The sequence below is a fragment of the Gymnodraco acuticeps genome, unplaced genomic scaffold (genome assembly GCF_902827175.1).
Source record: "Gymnodraco acuticeps unplaced genomic scaffold, fGymAcu1.1, whole genome shotgun sequence".
NCBI lineage: Eukaryota > Metazoa > Chordata > Actinopteri > Perciformes > Bathydraconidae > Gymnodraco > Gymnodraco acuticeps.
Genome location: NW_022991575.1, coordinates 80066 through 102542, shown reverse-complemented (window position 1 = coordinate 102542; position 22477 = coordinate 80066). Strand labels below are relative to the sequence as shown.

The 22477-nt window shown below is 40.0% G+C and overlaps 2 protein-coding genes across 2 annotated transcripts; one reads left to right on the top strand and one right to left on the bottom strand.

Annotated features, from left to right (window-relative positions):
• Positions 1 to 1443: 1443 nt before the first annotated feature.
• On the top strand, positions 1444 to 3430 carry LOC117533636. Its single transcript, XM_034197518.1, has 2 exons — positions 1444 to 1545; positions 1685 to 3430. Exon 2 carries the CDS (start codon positions 1815 to 1817, stop codon positions 3258 to 3260), a length of 1446 nt encoding a protein of 481 aa, XP_034053409.1. The 5' UTR covers positions 1444 to 1545; positions 1685 to 1814; the 3' UTR covers positions 3261 to 3430.
• A 2058-nt stretch (positions 3431 to 5488) lies between these two features.
• Positions 5489 to 9021, bottom strand: LOC117533654 (low choriolytic enzyme-like). Its single transcript, XM_034197541.1, has 10 exons — positions 8890 to 9021; positions 8692 to 8790; positions 8491 to 8515; positions 8291 to 8341; positions 7857 to 7988; positions 7628 to 7745; positions 7216 to 7394; positions 6477 to 6558; positions 5958 to 6085; positions 5489 to 5805 (listed from the first exon to the last, which is right to left on the bottom strand). Exons 2-9 carry the CDS (start codon positions 8743 to 8745, stop codon positions 5959 to 5961), a joined length of 768 nt encoding a protein of 255 aa, XP_034053432.1. The 5' UTR covers positions 8746 to 8790; positions 8890 to 9021; the 3' UTR covers positions 5489 to 5805; position 5958.
• Between the last annotated feature and the right edge of the window lie 13456 nt (positions 9022 to 22477).

Here is a 22477-nt window from a genome sequence, read left to right as displayed (position 1 = left end):
CACAGAGTAATTATAGGGGCTTCTTCTCTTTTGAATCTGAGCTTTTGTATAAATAAAAAATAAAAAATGTGTCTTTGCGTCTAAACTGCACACCTTTGAATCAGTCAAGTCATTACTTTAGCAAAAGCCTGTGTTTGGTCGACGGGCACTAATTATTGTTTTATTATTGTAACTGTTTACCTAATGCATAAAAGCATCTAAATCTACTTCAACACGGACACATAATCATGCAATATCAGTTTATAATCTTCATGAAGTCTTATAATTGTCTGAAATGTATACAAACATGCTCCCATATAACAGGCGGTATGACAATTATTTATTGAACTTTTTTTTCTTTTTACAGTGTTGGTAAGATATCTACTACTAGAGTATTTCTCCCACCACTGCTTAGAATGTGCATTATTTCTGTTGATGCACCGTATGACTAAACCTACAAAAACCCCTTCTTCTGCATTTCATCCATCGATCAAAGTGAGAGTAGTTACAGCCTAATTTCTAATAAAAATTTGTGTTGTCAAAATTATCACGTTAACGGCGGTAATTAATTTTTTGAATTAATTGCGTTAAAATATTTCACGCATTTAACGCATGTGCAGAATGGCCCGCCCCATATGTGCCACCAGTGGCAGCGCCAGGGTATGGCTGGGGTAGGCTACACCCATACCAAGAAATGGCTTATAGGCCGCAAGGTGAACCTCGAAAAGTCCTTTAGAAAAGAAATCCCGCTCCACAGAAGTGAAACTACACAATCTTTAGTTCATAAAAAAGAACGATTCATGCTTATCCACCAAAAAAAATTTCGTCGCTAAAATTCCTGCCAATTCTTCTAGGCACGTAATTATTGGCTGAACTATTCCCTTCGAAGCGTAATAATATCTTGGTCCAAAGTCGTGCCACGGTTCATCACGTGATCGTGCTACACCAATTGGGTAGCTGCATATTGTCAACAGAAGTGAAAGATGGCGGCCGCCATGGTTTCATCGAGTAGCGGAGACGAGGAAAACGCACCAGAAAGTCTCAAAAAGTCAAAATTGTCAACACACAAACATTGTTACATGCATATTACGTCTGTGAAGCACGAAAAGGTTGATTGTTTTACCAATACAAGATGGAATACGTACAGGACAAGCTTACAACGGTCGCTCGGCTTGAAGGGAGACTCTCGGAACGTGGTGGCTGAAAACCACAAGCACTGTCTTGATTTCGAGTTCGAAGATATTCCTGAGGACGCTGGCTTCCACCACACATGCTACATAAGGTTTACCGACACAAAGGCCATGACGAAGGTGGAAAGACGGCTCGCACGTGAGGGAGATCAAGACGTTAGGGAGGACCTTGAGGTCGAGCCCATCCCATCGACGTCTCGCAGCACGTACCGAAGCCAAACAGAGAAGCTACGATCAAGGTCAGGCCTGCCAATCGCAGGCTCTGGCCCCGTCCTTCCTGCCCTGTGCATTATATGCAAGATGAAGGAGAAAATGATCATCAAAGCAGGCAAGCGACAAAGGGATCAACTGTGTAAGGCTGAAACATTAAAAGCAGGTAAGCAAACCCCCTCCCCCACCCACACACACACTACACACACACACACACATTCTCTGTGGTTGAATAACTGAAAGGTACAATTATGTGTGAGAGATACGTCAACAAACTCATTGAGTTGTCCTTTTTTTCCGTTTAGGCAAATTGCAGAAAGCTGCTGAGAAGAAAGATGACCAAAGTGTTGACCAGCAGGCAAGGAAGTGATTTTGCGTGCTGACAAGAAGTTATTTTCCAGGCTCCTCATCCTTGGCCAGAGCAGGAAAATTGAAATGAGGGAAATTCTGTCATATTCCTTGGGAACTGTGTCATATCCATTAGCAAGTGCTGATGGTTCACTTGCCAAAACAAACAAATCAGCTCTCATGGATCTATTGCAGAGCAAAGGTGGAGAGTGCTTGGTTGACAAAGTTCCAATAGGTGGTGCCATTCTTTTTGATGGCATGGCAGTCATGCAGGCCATGCCATCCAGACCAGCAACATTTGGAGAGCTTGCAGAGACCATACTGCAGAGCATACTCCAACTTGCTTTGCATCACAAGTGTACACGCATTGATTTTGTCACTGACCGGTATCCACCCATCAGCATCAAAAGCCTAGAACGGTCCCGTAGAGCTGATGCAGGGTCACAACTAATAACAATCTTCAGCCCAGATCAGAGAACTCCAACCCAGTGGAAGAAGTTTCTCTCTGACGGAAAAAATAAGGAAGCACTGGCCGAATTCCTTTATGTGGCATGGACACATGCAGACCTCACAACAGTGGGTAACAACCTCAGCTTGTACATTGCCCATCAAAATCAATGCCACTGTGTAACTGTCATGGAGGGTGTACAGTCTGTTGATGTTGTTGAAGACCTGCAGTGTGATCATGAGGAATGTGACACACGGGTGTTTTTACATGCCCAACATGCTGCACAGGAGCACAAAGCTGTCATCATCAAGAGCTCGGACACTGATGTGGCAGTCATTGCTGTAAGTCTGCAGGCAGATTTGCCATGCAGCTTATATGTGTTCACAGGGACTGGCAACAGGACACGGATCATTGACATTGCCATGGTGTCATCAGCTCTCGGAACCAGTGTGTGTTCAGCCTTGATTGGAATTCACACGTTCTCTGGGTGTGACTCCACAAGCGCTTTCTATGGCAAAGGCAAAAGAAAGTCATTTGCTGTTGCATGTGAGAAAGATGACTACCTTAAGGCTTTCAGAAGTTTAGGTACTAACTTTGACTTGGAGCAATCAACATTTGCACTTCTTTGCCGGTATGTATGTCACCTGTATGATCAGCCAGCAGCCGAACATGTAAATGATGCTAGGTACAAGGCTTTCTGTATGGCATCATCGGCCTTGCCAGAATTAAGCATTCCCCCTACTCATGATGCCCTCCATCAGCACTGCAAAAGGGCAAATTACCAGGCAGCAATAATGAGGTCCTGTCTCAAAAGAGAAATGAATGCTCCATCACCTGCTGGATATGGTTGGGAAATAGAGGATGGGAACTTACACGTCACCTGGATGACAAGAAATCCTGCCCCTGACAGTGTGTTGCATGTGATACACTGCAGCTGCAAAGAGTCTGCCTGTGAGAAAGGCAGATGTTCATGCTTCTCTGCAGGACTCTGTTGCACAGACTTATGTCGTTGCTCAAATTGTGCAAATAAAAAAGAAACAGAGGAAGAGAACGATGACTGCCCTGACACTGACAGTGAGGAATAGGAATAAAAGAGCCTTCTTTCCATCTTTCTTAAGCTCTTTTCTGTTCTTTTGGTTTTAGTGCCTGGCCGACGCGCTCACACATCACTCATAGATACGTTTGTTTTTGGTACTAGAACAGAGTATAATCAGCAGGACTCTTTTAACCAGCTGAGGCAATCACAGCACCAATCAGCCGCTCCGCCCAGCCTGACACCAATCAATTATACTACATTACATGTCCTTCTACTGTTTTCTATGTCATACCTTTTATATTTGTAATAAATCTCGTTTTTATGGTTCATCAGTGTTGTTTTCATTTGTGGAGGGATGAATGAGTAAATAAATGAATCAATGGACATTGGTATAAGTAAGGCAAGGCAAGTTTATTTATATAGCACTTTTCAACACAAGGCAATTCAAAGTGTTTTACAAAAAATTAAAGACATTAAGAAAATGGCATTTAAAATCAGTCATTCAAAAGAAAAGCTAATAAAAGAAACATTAAAAGAAAAAATACATGGATAAAAGTTACAGTGCAGTCTAAGATATGAATAGTTCAATTAAAAGCAGCAACAAAAAGAAAAGTCTTCAGCCTGGAAGTACTGCATTTTATTGATCTAAATTACTTAACGTAACAAGTTAACCTTCTTCTTGGACGCAGAAATCAAGTCATGTTTATTTTAAGAGTGCATTTAACGTGTACAGGGTAACAACAGACAGACAAAAAGTCCTCAGTCTAATGGAATAATCCCAATGAACCTAGCGATGTGAACATGGCAGTCCAGGAATGATAGTTTGATAAATATGAGTTTGATATACTTTATTAATCCCCGTGGGGAAATTGTTTGTAGCTGGAGTTGGCTGATAAACGCTGCTAGTCAATGTTGATTCGATGGTCAACTCTGTTCCCAGATAGTAAAACCTCTCACAAATACCGCGTATATAACGCAAATACCTCGGACTTAGTGATGTATTAAGACATATGACAAAACATGACATAAAACAAGCATACAGCACTGTTTAGAATCCATTTGGTCTGGTTTAGCGTAACCATGGCGGCCGCCATCTTTCACTTCTGTTGACAATATGCAGCTACCCAATTGGTGTAGCACGATCACGTGACGAACCGTGGCACGACTTTGGACCAAGATATTATTACGCTTCGAAGGGTCTAGTTCAGCCAATAATTACGTGCCTAGAAGAATTGGCAGGAATTTTAGCGACGATATTTTTTTTGGTGGATAAGCATGACTCGTTCTTTTTTATGAACTAAAGATTGTGTAGTTTCACTTCTGTGGAGCGGGTTGAAACGATAACAGGGTTCACCTTATGGCCTATTAGCCCCACCATGAAAAATGATGTTAAAGTAAGCGAAATAAAGTCTGCCAACTCGCGCGGAGTAAATTGCACAGACAGCTGTTAGTAAGATTGATTTCAGCAGCCACGGTTTTGAAAACTTTTGTCACGTAGTGATCGTCTTCTCAATAGAACATCTTTGATAACGGGTGGTGTTGTTGCAGGAAGTCCCGACGGAGAATACTTTTGCTGTAGTACGGGGTGCACATAACTGGTACGCAGGTTATGTGCGTAATCTGAAATGCGTACGGTCACTTGTGTCACAAAGCGCATTTGCGTACCGACGTACTTGTGAAGCTTTTCCAGAAGGCGGTTAGATCACCGGACGACAGAGTCGGTCTCCGTGTGCACAGACAGGGCTGCTGTTAACGTCGGTCTGTACAACGGAATTGTGCCAAAACTACGCCAACCGGCTGCGGAGGGAGACTCTCTCTCTCTCCCACCCCCCTCCTTCACAGGAGAACTGCGCTAAAACAGCTGATCACAACGTTCACACTCTGTGGTCACGAAGTACTCCACTAGCCGCCGCCCCCCCCCCCCCCCCCCCCCCCCCCCCCCTCTGTCGACTTTCCTGAAGTACTCCCCCGTTGATAGAAATCAACACGTAATGAATTAAGACCCCACGGTTTGATGATTGATAGGTGTGTGGGTTGTCTTTCATTTTGACACGCAGAAAAATGTTTTAATAAACATAGATACTGTATGTTAAATGGATATATCCGCCTTCTTTCATTTATCTTTCCATTCCCACAAAAATATACATAAATAAATGGCATATTTTGGACATAGTTTGAATGGTGATTAATCATGATTAATTCATTTTAAAGCTGTGATTAATCTGATTAAAAATTGTAATCGTTTGACAGCCCTAATAAAAATACATTTAAAATCACTTGACATTTTTTTCAGAATATTTATTAAGCAAATTGCTAACTTCATTGTAAAGACAAATACAAAGTCATTAAAATCATCAGTATGGATCAGCAATTTCATTACATCAACATGTTTTTCATCAAACTAAAGTGTATATTTCAAAATCAGTAAAGTGAGTGATAGATTTAAACCCATTAACCATTGATTGAAAGAAAGGCTGAGCTATCTAGATTGATAGACCTCAGCAGAAAGATAGCCACTGTTAAACAGCAGATCTGTTGAATCATAAGAAGCCGGGGGGTTGAAGTATCTCGAGGCCGACCTTTTCCTTCCGTTGCTGGTGAGTAAAAAAAACAATGAGATTCAGATAAATAATATTTCAACCACTTTTTTCTTGTTCTGCTGTAACAGCTGTATTAGTAGTTTAATGTATCCTCTGTGTTAAAGTTTCCCGCAGTTTTGGAGAGTATAGCATTATTTCCCACTTACATTAACATTGGTAAAGCTTGTTGACACGGGCAATGTCATTCTTGCTCATCGTACGAGCAGTCCCAAAGTTAAGACTCGGATTGCTCTTAGCGAGGATGGTTGGTTCCCTGTTTTTGCTGAAGGCGTATCTTGAGGATCAAAAGAAGACAACATGTTTGGCAAACAGAGCTGCACACACACATCACAAGCACACAGACACTTGTTTCTGACTCACAAATGATGTTGTAATGTGGAGTCGTTTGTGAGCTGTTTTAGGCAACCTAATACAGGGTTCTACAGCACTAGGCAAGTTAGATTTAAGACTTAAAACTGATTTAATTAAATATTGGATGCAATTTAACTTCACAATACCCTAACTTGAAATAAAAATGTATCAATGATCATTAAATGTTTGATTTTGAATGCAGGACTTTTACATGTAAAATGATATTTTTACAACTACGAACATTTGAGTACTTGTTCCTTGACTGACATCACATTTGAACATACATACATACACGCACTCACACAAACACTCACTTTCCGTAGTGCATGACAGAGTCGAAGTCGTAGGGAGTACCCAAGTTGTTAGTTTGCCGCTTCATAAAGTTACGTGTTTTTCCTGCAGAGAGAGAACAAGAGAGCATTTATATTTGAGAACAGCGGTAACATTTTTGCATTTTCATAAACAATGGATTGAAAATGTGCAAACAAAACTTGCTTAACCTGTTAAAAGCATGCTGGTAGACTTAAAAGCCAACCCCTTTATGGTATTAATAACCCTTTTATTGTATTAGTAACTATTGGATGGATTTAATACAGACATTCTATTCATGATGCCCACAGGAGGTTGCCCAATATGTTTGGTGTTTCCTAACATCTAAAAGATGGATTGGCACAACATTCCCAGATAATATATTGTAATTATTTCAATGTAGTGCCATCATCAGATAACAACTCAAATGTGTCCAATACTTATCTCTGCAGAGCTAACACCTTCCCCAGTCTCAGATTTCCTTTGTGTCGACTTGTAATTATCAGATGTTAGCATGCTAAAACACTAAACACAAGAAAGGGCCTTTTTCAAGTGGGATGGAGGATGTTCAAACTGGGAAATGGGAAAGACCCTCCAGAGCTGCTCTCATGGCAATGACTTTGATGTTGGTGGATTTTCAGTCAAGACGCATACACTTTATACTCACCTCTCTGTAGATCTCATCTTTTTTATACAACACACACATACAGGACTGTAAATAAGAGCGTTTGTGTGTGAGCTGACCTGGCTCAATGTTCTGGTAGAGGATGGAGATGTAGCTGTCTCTGTCGGAGCGGACATGCTCGTGGTGGAAGCCCAGAGCGTGGAGAACCTCGTGCTGCACTGTGTCTGTGTACAAACAACCATTTTTCTTCAGGGAGACAAGCTGTCCTCTACTCTGTCGGCCCAGGTAGGACCAACACCTGTCACACACACAGACACACACACACACACAGAGAAAATACGAAAATAAGAATAGGTATTGTTGATACATTCCTGACCTCTTGTGTTGTTTGGGAAATTTCAACTTTAACTAGCAAAGGGGATCAGTTGTGTTTTTACATTCCGAATTGATAGAAAGTAACTAATTTATTCAAGTACTGTACCCAAACAAAAGGTACTCATAATTGTCTTACTACTGTATGTGTGTTCTTACCCAGATCCAGAGTAGAAGTAGAGGTAATTTCGATGGCTGGTCCTCCAGACAAAGCGAATGCAGGTGGATGCGTGGAAGGTCAGCAGGGCTCGGATGATGATGTTGCGCTCTCTTGAGGCTGCAGAGACAAAGAACAGGGTGCTGAGCAGTGTTCTCGCCAAACCTGGTCTGCCTTCCAGCATAAAATCTCACATTTAGATTACATTTTAGGGCTCAAAAGTGAATTTACTGTAGCTGGTGGAGATGTAGATGGGTACGTAGACGTATCTTCTATATTTGGGCCATTTGCAGCCTCTAGCCGTGCAGGGATCTGCATTCCTTCTTACATTTTGCACAATGTCGCCGTCGACCATGCGCGTTGCTGCAGAACAATAAGTCAAACAGACATGTTCATGAATATCCGTACCAGGAGTATGGAGTGGTACAAGTTTGATTGACATTGACCAATGGGTTAAGGCTATGGGTTTCTTTCCATTGTTGATACATATTTAAGAAAACACTGGAAAAATAGATTTTTAGAAGTTAGAAAACGTACAAGCACGTCTGACCAACTATGAAAAAAAAAAATTCTCACATTTAAGAAGCTGGAACCATCAGATGTCAGGGAAAATTTGTAATAAATGTCTGACATTTTGTTTAGAAAATATGAAACTTGTGTCTTACTTATGTTAGCATTAGCTCTCTCGATGATATCAGAGGCGTCCTGAAACTCTTCTGAAAGAACAAACAGAGAAAACCAATGATACAACAAACTATTACCAGCAGTTCAGCCTGTTAATCATTCACATGTCAGATGTGAATCAAGAGAAACTAAGAAGGAACAAAAATGCCACTGTTAAATGAATTCTTCATTTTCAACTCACGTCTTTCTCCGTTATCAGTAGCACCCTGCAACACAAATGCACACCATTGCAAAATATAAAATATATTATTTTTTATTCCATTTCAATTCATACCAATAAAAGTAATCATGGCATTTTTTCTTTTTTAAATTATTACAAAAAAGTTTATGTTTGTCAATCCCACAGCAATTGTTTGTGTTAACATGAAAGAGTCAGACTTACCGGAGGAATGGCCGACAAAGAGAGGAAGAGGACGAAAAGCAAAACTGGAGTCATGACGGTGGTCCTCTGCAGATAAACCTCAAATCTGAAAGTCAAAATCTGAAAAGTGTTTGGTGGTTAAGGAAAAGGTTTGGTATACATACGTTCTTAATTATTTACAAGAACAAAAATACTGAGAAGAGGATCAGTGGAGCTTACCTGCTGTAGCTGAATGTGATGCTCGATGCAGCAGGTTCTCAGATCCTCACGCTTTATAGAAAGCTGTGAGGGTGTGTCAGAGGATGGACACACATTACTGTAAACCTCAGCTGTCAGTCAAAAATGTTGTTGTGAAGCTACTCAAGAAGAAGAATTAAACTGACATGTTTTCCCCAGTTAGGAAATCACGCACACATATTCAGACCCTTAACTAACGTTAGAAAAACATGTGAATGCATAAGGCAAGGCAAGGCAAGGCAAGTTTATTTATATAGCACTTTTCAACACAAGGCAATTCAAAGTGCTTTACAAAAAATGAAAGAGATTAAGAAAATGGCATTTAAAATCAGTCATTAAAAAGAAAAGCTAATAAAATAAACATTAAAAGAAAAAATACATGGATAAAAGTTACAGTGCTGTCAATTAAACATTAAAAGAAAAAAGTACATGGATAAAAGTTACAGTGCAGTCTAAGATATGAATAGTTCAATTAAAAGCAGCGACAAAAAGAAAAGTCTTCAGCCTGGATTTAAAAGTAGTCAGAGTTGCATAAGTCAACTTTCAAGTAACAAATGACCAAGTGTAAGCACTTTATTTTACACTATATATTTTTTAAATGTATGGGCATAACATGAATAATGATAAATATGTAGAGATACCCTTCAGCAGCACATAACAGAAAAGTAAAGATTAATACGGAAAGTGAAAAGTAAATAAAAGGTATGGATTCAATTGTATTTATTTATCATAGCATCCATGGTAAACATACAGATTTGCCTACCATGCACTTTTTGGCAAACAAAAGGAACGTACAATATGAATTTCTTAGTGCATGGTTCCTATACGGGACCCCCTTGAAAACGAGGTGGTGCATCTCAAGGGGTTTATCCCAATGAATAAAATGTCTATATATATATATATATACTGTAACATAATTACAATAGTAATGAAATGCTTTGTATGTGATGATGTCATTGTTATCATCACTGTTCAAGCAGAGTTATTGACAATGGAAAAAATGCAATACTTTTCTACATTTCTCTCAGAAGGAAATTAATTCATTTGTGTTTTGAGCTTTTTGCAGCCTTTTGTACTCACAGCGTTTTGTTTATGCAGTGCTTTTAGTAAACGCTGAGCATGTTTCCTCAAGTTGGTGAATGTTTTCTAAATGCTGCGCATGTGTTGTTAAATTGGTGAAGATGTTTCTTCATTTGCATGTGTTTTGGCACATTTGTTTTTTTTTATATCTACATCGTTTTATTTCGACCTAATGGAACTATTTGGGCCGTTGTAGCGTGTTTGCACCTGTCGGCCACCGTACTCAACTCCGTAAAACAACATAAACTTCAAACTTGTTCACCAGGAAACACACTGTGTTATGACAATGGCATGACAGTACATCAACAGGAAAGCTCTTCTTTCATGATGGGAATTAAATGTTCAAACCTTTCTCAGAAACACTGGAGAATATTGCGTGGTCATACTTCCTCCGTTTTCTGCCAGACGCTGTCTCCTCTCTCACTTTAGGTAACTTCACAAAAAACCGATCCATGTTGCCGCTCGCATAAAGTTAGCTTAAGTTAACTAGATTTCACTGTTTCTCGTTTTTTTTTTTTCTCACGCTGCGCCTCCCCTGAAGCTCTACAAGCTTCTACATTTCTGTCAGAAGGAAATTAAATATTTAATAGAAAAAATAATACATTGTAAAGATATTATCATTTTTACGCATAGGGCAGTTGGAGGTACTCTTAACGTTGTAGAAGTAAAGCAAATCGCAAGTAAACATGTGGGTTTAAAGTAACAGCACTCAACGGTGGCCAGCAGGTGCAAACGTGCTGCAACGGCCCAAAACACTTCCATTCGTAGAAACCGGCTGCAACTGTCACTATTGGCAGAGTTAGTATTTTTCATAATTGTAAGTGTTTTTTGTTAGTATATTTGAGATGGCTACGTTAGCTACGTTTGCTAGCTAGCTAACAGTAGGTCTGCAATAACAACAGAAGGAATCACGTAATCACAATTGCCATTGTTAAAATAAGCCAATACAATTTATATTTTAGGTAAGCTTCCACTGACTATTTATAATCCCTGAATGTCAACAAGCATTCTGGTCCTACTGTAGCTGTGCGCATCACTTTTTAGTATCCCAATTTCCGTTGTGTTTTGAGCTATTTTGCAGCCTTTTGTACTCGCAGCGTTTCGTTTATGCAGTGCTTTTAGTAAACGCTGAACATGTTTCCTCAAGTTGGTGAATGTTTTCTAAATGCTGCGCATGTGTTGTTAAATTGGTGAAAATGTTTCTTCATTTGCATGTGTTTTGGCACATTTGTTTTTTTTATATCTACATCGTTTTATTTCGACCTAATGGAACTATTTGGGGCGTCGGCCACCGTACTCAACTCCGTAAAACAACATCAACTTCAAACTTGTTCACCAGGAAACACACTGTGTTATGACAATGGCATGACAGTACATCAACAGGAAAGCTCTTCTTTCATGATGGGAATTAAATGTTCAAACCTTTCTCAGAAACACTGGAGAATATTGCGCCGCCGCATGTCTCATTAACATTTGTTATAATTAGTTTTTTTTAAGTCACAAAAACATGAAACATACTGTATATAGATAGAATAATGCTTTCTTAAAAAGTTAACAGGATTTCTAATGCAAAATACACTGCTCAATATTCACCCAAATCACTTGTTTTCTAAAAACGTCCTTGAGTTATCTAGTATTTTTGTGGTCATTTGCAAGGTTATCAGTTGTTTAACAACTGTTATTGTTAAGCATTGAATATAATATCACAAATCCATAAAATATATCACGTAGCATCAGTTTAGAAAAAAGGAGTCCATGATGAAAAAGGTTGCGAACCAATGGATTAGAGGATCAGGTCATTTTTAGGAGTTCTTTAGTCTATTTCAATGTATTTCTTAGGGATGTTCTCGTGAAGACATGAAGACATAAAGACTTGTGAAAATGAAATAATGATCCTATATTTAGAAAGAGAGTTCTTTTGTATTCCCTATCATTCCATCATCATTTTCCTTTTTCTGTATAACAGAAAGGACTTGATATTTAAAAAGGACTAAAAATGTACTTTGGATTTTGATGCTAGAATTTCGGTTTTCCAGATGTTGTTCCGGATGTTTAATGTTGTCCTTTGCTATTCTGGATTTGACATCTTCTTTTGCATATTAGTTATGTTCCCAAGGTATTTTTTGCAGTTTCTTAGGCAAAATCCCAATATGGGCGGGTATTGAGAAAATCAGGTGTGTATAGCTGGTCAAAGGCCAAATGAATACATTATGAAATGCACGTGTAAGCCAATAAAGGCCATATTACACACAAGCACACACACAAAGATGGCAAACACAGCAACATTAGCATCAAATCAAATTTTACGCACAAAAAACCTATACCCTATAAACCAGCGGTTTTCAAAGTGTGAGGCGCGCCTCCCCGGGGGGGCGTCAGAGAGCTTCAGGGGAGGCGCAGCGTGAGAAAAAAAAAACGAGAAACAGTGAAATCTAGTTAACTTCAGCTAACTTTATGCGAGCGGCAACATGGATCGGTTTTTTGTGAAGTTACCTAAAGTGAGAGAGGAGACAGCGTCTGGCAGAAAACGGAGGAAGTATGACCACGCAATATTCTCCAGTGTTTCTGAGAAAGGTTTGAACATTTAATTCCCATCATGAAAGAAGAGCTTTCCTGTTGATGTACTGTCATGCCATTGTCATAACACAGTGTGTTTCCTGGTGAACAAGTTTGAAGTTTATGTTGTTTTACGGAGTTGAGTACGGTGGCCGACAGGTGCAAACACGCTACAACGGCCCAAATAGTTCCATTAGGTCGAAATAAAACGATGTAGATATAAAAAAAAACAAATGTGCCAAAACACATGCAAATGAGAAAACATCTTCACCAATTTAACAACACATGCGCAGCATTTAGAAAACATTCACCAACTTGAGGAAACATGCTCAGCGTTTACTAAAAGCACTGCATAAACAAAACGCTGCGAGTACAAAAGGCTGCAAAAAGCTCAAAACACAAATGAATTAATTTCCTTCTGAGAGAAATGTAGAAAAGTATTGCATTTTTTCCATTGTCAATAACTCTGCTTGAACAGTGATGATAACAATGACATCATCACATACAGTACAAAGCATTTCATTACTATTGTAATTATGTTACAGTATATATATATATATAGACATTTTATTCATTGGGATAAACCCCTTGAGATGCACCACCTCGTTTTCAAGGGGGTCCCGTATAGGAACCATGCACTAAGAAATTCATATTGTACGTTCCTTTTGTTTGCCAAAAAGTGCATGGTAGGCAAATCTGTATGTTTACCATGGATGCTATGATAAATAAATACAATTGAATCCATACCTTTTATTTACTTTTCACTTTCCGTATTAATCTTTACTTTTCTGTTATGTGCTGCTGAAGGGTATCTCTACATATTTATCATTATTCATGTTATGCCCATACATTTAAAAAAATAGTGTAAAATAAAGTGCTTACACTTGGTCATTTGTTACTTGAAAGTTGACTTATGCATTGACATGTTTTTCTAACGTTAGTTAAGTTAGACTGTCTGTCTGGTTGGCTTACATAACAGTTAAAGTTTACAGCCTAAAAAACATGGAGCATTTTTTCTCCTTTTATTCGTTTTTATGTCAATTTGCACATTTAATGGTGATGCTCAGCTTCTCCCCTTAACTCCTAACAGTCATCATCATGTCAACCACCACACAGAGAAATACTGATAGAAATGTGTGTGTCGTTGTTGATACATTGCTGACAGAGGGAACTACATTTGAATACAGATTTAAGAAGTATCAGTTTTTGAGCATGTCATAAGCATGTTTTGTCTTGACTATATTACAACTATATTATAATAAAATGATATAGTATTTATATTATTGAATTGATTATTAGTAGAAGTAGTTTATTTGCATTAATTCTATTTTAATCTTTTTGAGGCTAGTATTTGGCAGGAAATGCAGACGTATTCACCTGTAAACGCATACTGAACGACATACATGCACATTTACCATTTACCTCACTGTATAAAAAAGTAACTGTGTTGATAATAATAATAAACAGGAATTATATTTGGCGCTTGGGGCCCCAAGTTGGCCCTGCTCCACTGCCACAGTGTATTACCTGCAACGAGGTGCTAGCTAATGACAGTATGAGACCATGTAAACTCCGGCGTCATATTGAGACGAAACACCCAAGTTTGGTGACCACCAAAGCCACAGGAGTTTTTTATCGGAAGCTCAAGGAATTGCAGTCACAGAAAAATGTCATTGACACATTTAGCACTGTGAATACAAAAGCAACCGAAGCATCATACCGAGTGGCGTTACTCATCATACAGTAGCTAAGGCAGGTAAACCCCACAACATTGGTGAAAAGTTACTCCTCCCTGCTGCTAAAGATATGGTTTCGGTAATGATGGGAGAAGCTGCTGCTGCTGCCAATCTAGATGCGACCTAACCAGGCCCGGTTCTACGGGGGTGCATAAGGGTGCATTGCACCCTCAGTTGAGTCGTTATGCACCCTCATTTGAAAAATGAAAAGTAAAAATATTACATTTTGCCTACTATTACTAACAATAGTAGTAATAACTAGAGAATGCAATTCCTGAAGAAATTGCTAGTGGGAATGCTTTATGCTGAAAAGCTGACGCTAAACTGCTATTTATTTAATTTTTTTATTTATCCTTTATTTATCCAGGAATGTCCCATTGAGATACAAGATCTCTTCTTCCAGGGAGTCCTGACCAACACAGCACACAACAAGTTTCAACATAAAACAAGGACATTAAACAAAAAACATACAATTCAAATATAAATACAGAAGGCCATTTGTGCAGTGGCAAGAAGCATAATCACATCAGCAATAGCATCAGGTAAAACAGTTACATGTTTCATGCTATGCTGAAATGTAATGTGTAAGAAGAAAGTGAAGAATTTAGATTGAAATGATACATGAACACTGGGGGCTTGAATGTGTGATGAGAGAAGAAAATAAAGTAAAAAGGCTTGGAAAAGCAGCAGAATATTTGAACCGCAAACTTCTGAACTAAGTTGATGGCGAATGATCTGTCACCATGGCAACGGCATTTGATGACACCCCATAATACGCTTAGATGCATTGATGGCTGCATCGTTACCAAACCTGTGAAGTCTTGGGCTGTTTGGAGTATTTTCACTGAAGTTATGAGAAAACCGTGTTTCCAGGCGAGCATTTTGTTTCCATGGTAACGGCAATTGAAGAAATCTCAAAACTGTCCCGAAGATGTCTTCAAGGCTGGACTGTTAGCACACGTGAAGTGTGAGCACTTTTTGAACATTTGCATAGGCGTTATAGCGACATCATGTTTTATGGCGAGGGATGCGTTTCCATGGAAACGGCATATGGTGAGATCTCAGATTTGGCGTAGAGCTCTTGAGGCATGGACCGGTGATATACAAGTGAAGATTGGGGGACGATTGGACAGTGTCGATTGGACTTACAGCCTCATCATGTTTCATTGCGAGTGGTCTGTCGCCATGGCAACGGCATTTGATGACACCCCATACTACGCTTAGATGCATTGATGGCTGCATCATTATCAAACCTGTGAAGTTCTGGGCTGTTTGAAAACTTCACTGAAGCTATGAGAAAACCGTGTTTCAAGGCGAGCATTGTGTTGCCATGGCAACGGCATTTGAAGAAATCTCAAAACTGTCCCGAAGATGTCTTCACAGCTGGACTGTTGAAGTCTGCTGCATGTCAGTTGGAGTGATGACATCATCGTGTTCCATTACACAGGAGTTTATATTTGAGCTAACGAGGTGTGTAGAGATCACAGCTTTGCATTGTTATGAATGAGAGATGAACCTCTTATGCTACGTTCACACCGGACGTGATGCGACGTTTGGGGGCGGCGCGATTACATGTAAAGTCAATGCAGAGACACGATCAGACGCGAATTCGCTCCGACGGCGGGCATGAAGCGGTGGACGCGGCGCGAATCACGCGATTGAGTCGATTGAAGGGGGCCGCGTCAAACGCGAGAGTTCAATTTTTTCAACACGGGTGTCAAATTCACGTGACGCATTCTCGCGGAAGCCAATCAGCGGTGAGGATCTCATCCTGCCGTCACTGACGTTCAACCGGAAAACATCAGCCATTAGCTGTTAGCAGTTAGCACACAGAGATCACAGCTTCTCATATCTGTTCAGAAACTGTACAAAAGTTAAACAAGAACAAACCACAGACTGTCTGTGTCATGGCGAATACAGTCGCTGGTTTATTTATGTCTGTAGGCCGTTGTTATGAGTGTGGCGTGAGGATATACAACGTTAGCTTAGCCTGGTCGACCCAATCTCCATTCAGAAAATAAGCATTTTAAAAGGTTTTTCGCCTGCCGTCTTGTCTTCAGACTTGTCAAGCATTAATTAATGGTTTTTACTAACCGGTATCAGTATGTTGTTACGTCGGCATCATTTAGAAACGTGTATTACAATTTAATCACGGTAAAATATGTTCATTTTGCTGTAGTTGTAGCTCCCGAGCCAGCGCGTCTTGTTTGAATTATGCGAGTAAACACAGCTGGCAGCCGCGGTGAAACTCGAGCGACTAGAGCGATGCGATAGGAGCGTTTAGAGCGAAGCGAATATTCGCATCGCGTCCGGTGTGAACGTAGCATTACATGTGAACGTTTTGTGGATGAACCGTAACAGATATCTGTGAAATTTCAAAACGTGAAGCATGTCAAGGAAGTTGAGTATCTGAAGTGTAATTTTTGTGTACTTTCGGGTTAATAATGTGGCCTTTTTGGCAGTTTAACTAAAGGTGTGCAGCTGCTACCATGAGGAAATATCTGCCTGAAATTACAATGGGGTTTAATGGAGGAATGTTGAACGTTTTTGTCACTCCATGCCCTCAAAAAGCATTTTGTTGAATTATTTTTTGCTTAATTATTTGTCATTTTTCAAGCTACGAGATGTTTTCCTACGTTTATCATGAAAAATTATGTCCCAGGAATGTAGGGTTTGGGAATTATGGCAGTTTAAAAAAAATATATGAAGGCAAATTTCAAGATTTCTCAACCTCTAGCTGTGACATCACACACTCGTTAAAATGTGAAGAAAACAAGGTCTGAACAAATGTTAATATCTCTAAAAGTAAGAATCAGATTTAAAAGTTGTTTCACACGAATAATGTCAGAAAGATTTGTAACATTTGAAAGTTGGAATGAGGTTTCTGAGTGAAAGTATGAATGAAAAGTTAGCAGTTGAAGTCGCATGAAGATTTGTTGAAGTCTGAAGATTTCCTCCATTGACTTCAATGTTAAAAATGTGATGTATTATGGGATGTATCTCTGGAATTATGAAAGTTATGAATGAGAAAAGTAATAGCCATCGATTCCCGACCGAGCTGAACGTTTTGATGTTTGAACGGAGTTTCTGCGATGTTCAATGCGGGAGAAGAGGGCCAAAATACCGGCGGAATACCATAAACCATACCATAAACGACTGATTATATAATGGAAAGATTAGTCAACCAGATAGCTCTTACACAACAATCAAACTGAAATACCGATGACATGTTACCTAATGTTATTGTCACATCATACAAATACTTGGGCACCATTTTCGATGACCACCTCAAATTTGATGTGAATACTGAGTGTATTGTGAAGCGGGGTCAACAGAGAATGCACCTTCTTCGCAAACTGAACTCTTTCTCTGTCAGGCCCTTCATTCTTTGTCGTTTTTACCAAGCATTCATTGAGAGCCTTATTTGTTTTTCTTTTATCTGCTGGTCAGTGTTTCCCACAGATCTGAAATATACTTGGGCGGGTGGTGGCAGCGGGCGGGGGGGGGGGGGTGCGCAAAAAAAAAAAAAAGTTTTCATTTTGTATAATCATTTTGTATAATCATTTTGCGTAAAGATGGCACTCAAGGGCACACTAGTGGTGGTGTTCCTGGCGGGATTTGAACTCACAGCCTTCCGATCTTCAGCCCACCTCACTATCCATTAGATCAATCACTACCCTCTCAAATGGAAATATGTGTTTACATAAATGGTGACCACACTGTTTGAGACCCACTGAGAACTTAAACTAAGTTAACTATCTAAACACTCAGAGAGTCCTTTACCTCACCTGAGCTGAGGTTATCCCGAGCTTGAATGACACACAGAGACCAATCAAGGGCTTTGATTTATGATCTCTATGACAGTGGCCATGTTGGCAGGCCACATCATGTAGACAGCCAGTCACCCTGTGGCAGGCCACTTAACGAGGCGAGATCAGAGCGAGGGATCATTGTCCACAAGTTAATCGATCGCAGATGGCGTCATGGTCACGGACGAATAAAAAAAAAAAAAACACAAAAAAAACTTATAAAAAAAAAAAAAATGGGTCGCGAAATATACTTGGGCGGCCGTTAATATACCTGGGCGGCCCGCCCAAGTATAGTCTATGTGTGGGAAACCCTGTCAGGTTCCATAGCCTTACACTGAAAGACAGGAACAGCCTGAACAGCATTGTTAAAACCTGCTCCAAGATCATCGAAACAGAGAGACTTACATTCCTTCTGTAACCAACAGATTCTGCGGAAAGCAGAGCGCATTCTGAACTCTCCAGGTCATGTACTTTCACATGAATTTCGTCTGTTGCCTTCAGGGTGTAGATAGCTCTACCTGCTCAAAGGACTAGTCGCTTTTCTATCATTCATCCCTTCTGCACTCAAACTTTTAAATTCTTGAAAAGGCTTTTAACTTGATTATTTATTTATTTATTTATTATTGTGATGCTTTGAACTATTTATAGTGTAAATTAGAATTATTCACATCTGTGCTCCCGGGTGTATCTGTGTGTTTTTTTTTCTTCTTGTATGTTCCTGCCTGTGTACATGACATAAGCTGCTGCTCATAACCAATTGCCCCTTGCGGGATTAATAAAGTTATTGATTGATTGATTGATTGACCTACACAAAGTCATGTTTGTGTATACAGTAACATGTCATCAGTCAGACTTCAAGGCAGATATCTGTCACTACCTACCCGACACCGTCACATTTGCTTTGTCACTTGACCTTTGTTTTCACATTGCTTCCTGCTTCAGGGGCTTTTAGTCCTTTTTCTCAAAGGCTTGAATTGTCATAACATACTGTGGAACTTTCCAATAAGCTCTTTCCAAGAAGTACAAACAGGTTTGCCTGGAAAGAAGAATGTTTTTGCTGTCATAGTATCTAGGTAAGACGTTCGCGTCTTCAACCCATGACTTAAATCTGTCCTTTTCTTTCAAAATCAGATCAAATTGGCTGAACTCTACCATGTCTCGTCCTGGGAGTTGGTCACTGAAAACAATCCAAATGTTGATCCTAACCAGTGGCGACTCGTCATTAGGGGCAAAAAAAAAATCACCAGTGGCATGGCTGGCATACCCACCAAACGTCATCTCATAATTCAGAGCTGATTGGCTGTAAACATGTGTGCAGCGAAAAGTGTAGTTGTGAAGAGGAGACGAGAGAGAGCAGCTTATAGCGATTAAAATCAGTAAAACGGAAAGAAAATGAATGAAGTTGACCATCTACTTCAGCTTGGCAAGTTCATTTTAGGTCGATGAATCCTGAAGTTGCCCAAGGATTGTTCAGGGAGCACGAATCCTTGTCAAAAAGAAGACATGGCCAGCAAAATAGACGCTGAAGTTTAGCGCTTCCAGTTAGCCACTCCGTGCGGACATAATTGTCCTCATTGAACGTCCGATTCTCTCCCTTTTTCCTCTGTGTACACCAGTGGTTCTCAAAGTGGGGGGCGCGCCACCCCTGGGGGGCGCAGAGGCATGCCAGGGGGGGCTCGAGAGACCAGGAGGAAAAATTGTTATTAAAAAAAAAAAAGATTAAAAAAAAAATCATAATTTGAAAAATTATTGATTCGAAAATAATATGATGCAGTACTATTACGTCTGGGTCTCTGTGTTTCATTAAAGCTCGGCTCTGTGTGTGTGGAACGAGCCATTTTGTGTGCGCGAGAGAGAGAGCGCACCGGTACCGGAGATCGTTGTTGTTAGCTTCTGGTGCTAGCGAGCTATGCTAACGGATATAAGGAGTCTTTTCAACAACAAAGTGGAGGAGAGTCCTCTCCTGTCAGACTGAGAGACTCAGTGAGCTAAAGGACTCTCTCAGTGGATCTCAAACGTTTTGGTCACCATTAATGTAAACAATTATTTCCGAGGCACACGTTTATATGATCATTATTGTTTTAAAAAAATAAGAGAATAAATGAAAAACAGGTATGAAATACTATATGACACTAAAACAACAATAAAGTTTAAAAGGGGAGTGATTTGTAAAATATCCATAAAGAAAAAGTAAATCTGTTCACAGTTCTGTTTCATCTGGGTGTTGAGAGAGGTATCCATAGATCTCTTCATGTTGCTCTCAAAGTGCACCAGATTGATGCTTTTAACTTCAAGATTGAAAAAAATATCTTCGCGGGGGAGCTTGCCCCCGGACCCCCCTATGTGAGGTCCACACACCACCTATAAAAATAGCACTTTACCCCTGCTTACACCTATATGCCGTGAGCTGATTATCGAGCCTTCATTGTAACAGTCGCGGGTACATAGTGTATATGCGTGTGGAGTGTTGCAGTAGAACATTCCGCTGTAGCGACCGGTACATTAATGGGAAACCCTAAATGTTTGAGCACCCTCTATGAAACGTCAAGCTACCCCACAGAACCCCCAAAATAAATCTCTGGCGCCGCCACTGAGCCTGACTATTTGTGTTGGGGGGGCCCGACTTTTTTTTTTCTCCAAAGGGGGGGCCTGACAGAAAAAGTTTGAGAACCACTGGTGTACACACAGCTCGAGTGCGGGCATTGGCCTGTCATCTGATTTAATTTTTAGTTGCTGCTGTAGCGGAAGTTTAGTAAAGTTATGTTTGATTAAGTACACCAAATCTCCACCGAAAATGCTTCATTTGCTTGATAATTTCTAACGGCGGTGATGACAGTTACAGTATTAAAACTGATGTTGATGTGATTTGATTGGATGGCAGTGTCCAATCAAATCGCCAGCCGCCAGCCGCCTCTGAAGGGAAGCAAGAGGCGGCTGGCTTCCCTTGGCATGGCCCTGACCAATCACAGGTTGGCAGGGGCATCACGTGGGCCTCATCTGATTGGTCAATCCCTCCATTTTTTTTCACCAAAGGAAGCCAGATTCGGCTGGCCTCCTCTCGCAACAGTGAGTGCAATCTACTGTTTCACCATAACATCTAGAGGGGCGCTGTTTGTTTCACTCTTTGTAAAGTACTCAATGACAATGGGGGAGAGACGGCCGGCAGCAACACACAGCAAAGGAGAATTATCGAAACAAAACAAAGTGTTTTTATTTATTTATTGAAATTAGAACTACAATCCGAAAAAACAGGAGCCTCCAGGAGAAAACGCCACTGACCCAGAGAGGGTTATTTGGTTATTATTTATTTCATTAATAGTGTTATTATTTATTTCATTAATAGTGTTATTATTTATTTCCTAACTTTTTTTCTGTGAAGATCCCGGAAAGGGTTATTAATATTTGGTTATGTGTGGCTTTCTAGAAAACAATAAATGTTTACGTTTAAACACCCATGCGATCGTCACACTTGTTCTGTTACAAACTGACCCGGCCCCCATCAGAGAAGGGAAAAGTTATGTGGCCCTCACAGGAAAAAGTTTGGGGACCCCTGATGTAGAGGAAGAGGTTTCAGAACGTGAGGATCACGTTTCTGAGAATTCTGAGTCTGACAGTGACTTTGAAGAAGAGGATGAGATTGAGCATCAGCTAGTTACACAGAAAAGACGAGCCACAGGACCAGCCAGTCAGTGGGCAAAAAACCAAGTAGCACTTTAATTCATTACAGTTTTTCTCGATTGCTAACACACATTTTTTTTAATTGCTCAGTTTCTCAGAACACTAAACACAATTCACAAAACCACACACCCAAAGTGCAAAACATCTCATTTCTCCTGCTAAGTGAAGAACTGCACTCAAAACTACATAGCACCAAATATAACACACTTCATTCATAAAGATGGTTTGACCACCCAGCTACACCCTGCTGAGCATACTCTAAAGCACTTTAATCTGATATGGGCTTTGCTCTGTACAGAGAGGGTTCTGCAGAGAAAGATTGCTTGAGTTTACAGAAATACAGTAAATGAAGAAATACAAATGAGTTGTTAAAAAAAATCATATTTAATTCAAAGATAACATTGTGCAACATCCTGCATCTCAGCACATAGTTACTATGCTTCGGATCTCTCTAAATGGGATGGCATTGTTTGCCAAAACCCAGTTTGTAGCTGCTGCTTCCTGTGCCTCATTGAAAATCCTTAGCCTTCCACCTCTTTGTTTCTCAGTCCTTCAGATAAACAGCAAAGACATAGTGGTCGCTCAGTGTTTGTGTTGCATGAAAGTGAGTCTACCACAGTACATTGTGCAGGATTTCTGTACAGTTATAGTATGCAACATGCCAACAATTCAATTACAGTAATGAAGTAAATAAGTTTCACACAACAGATA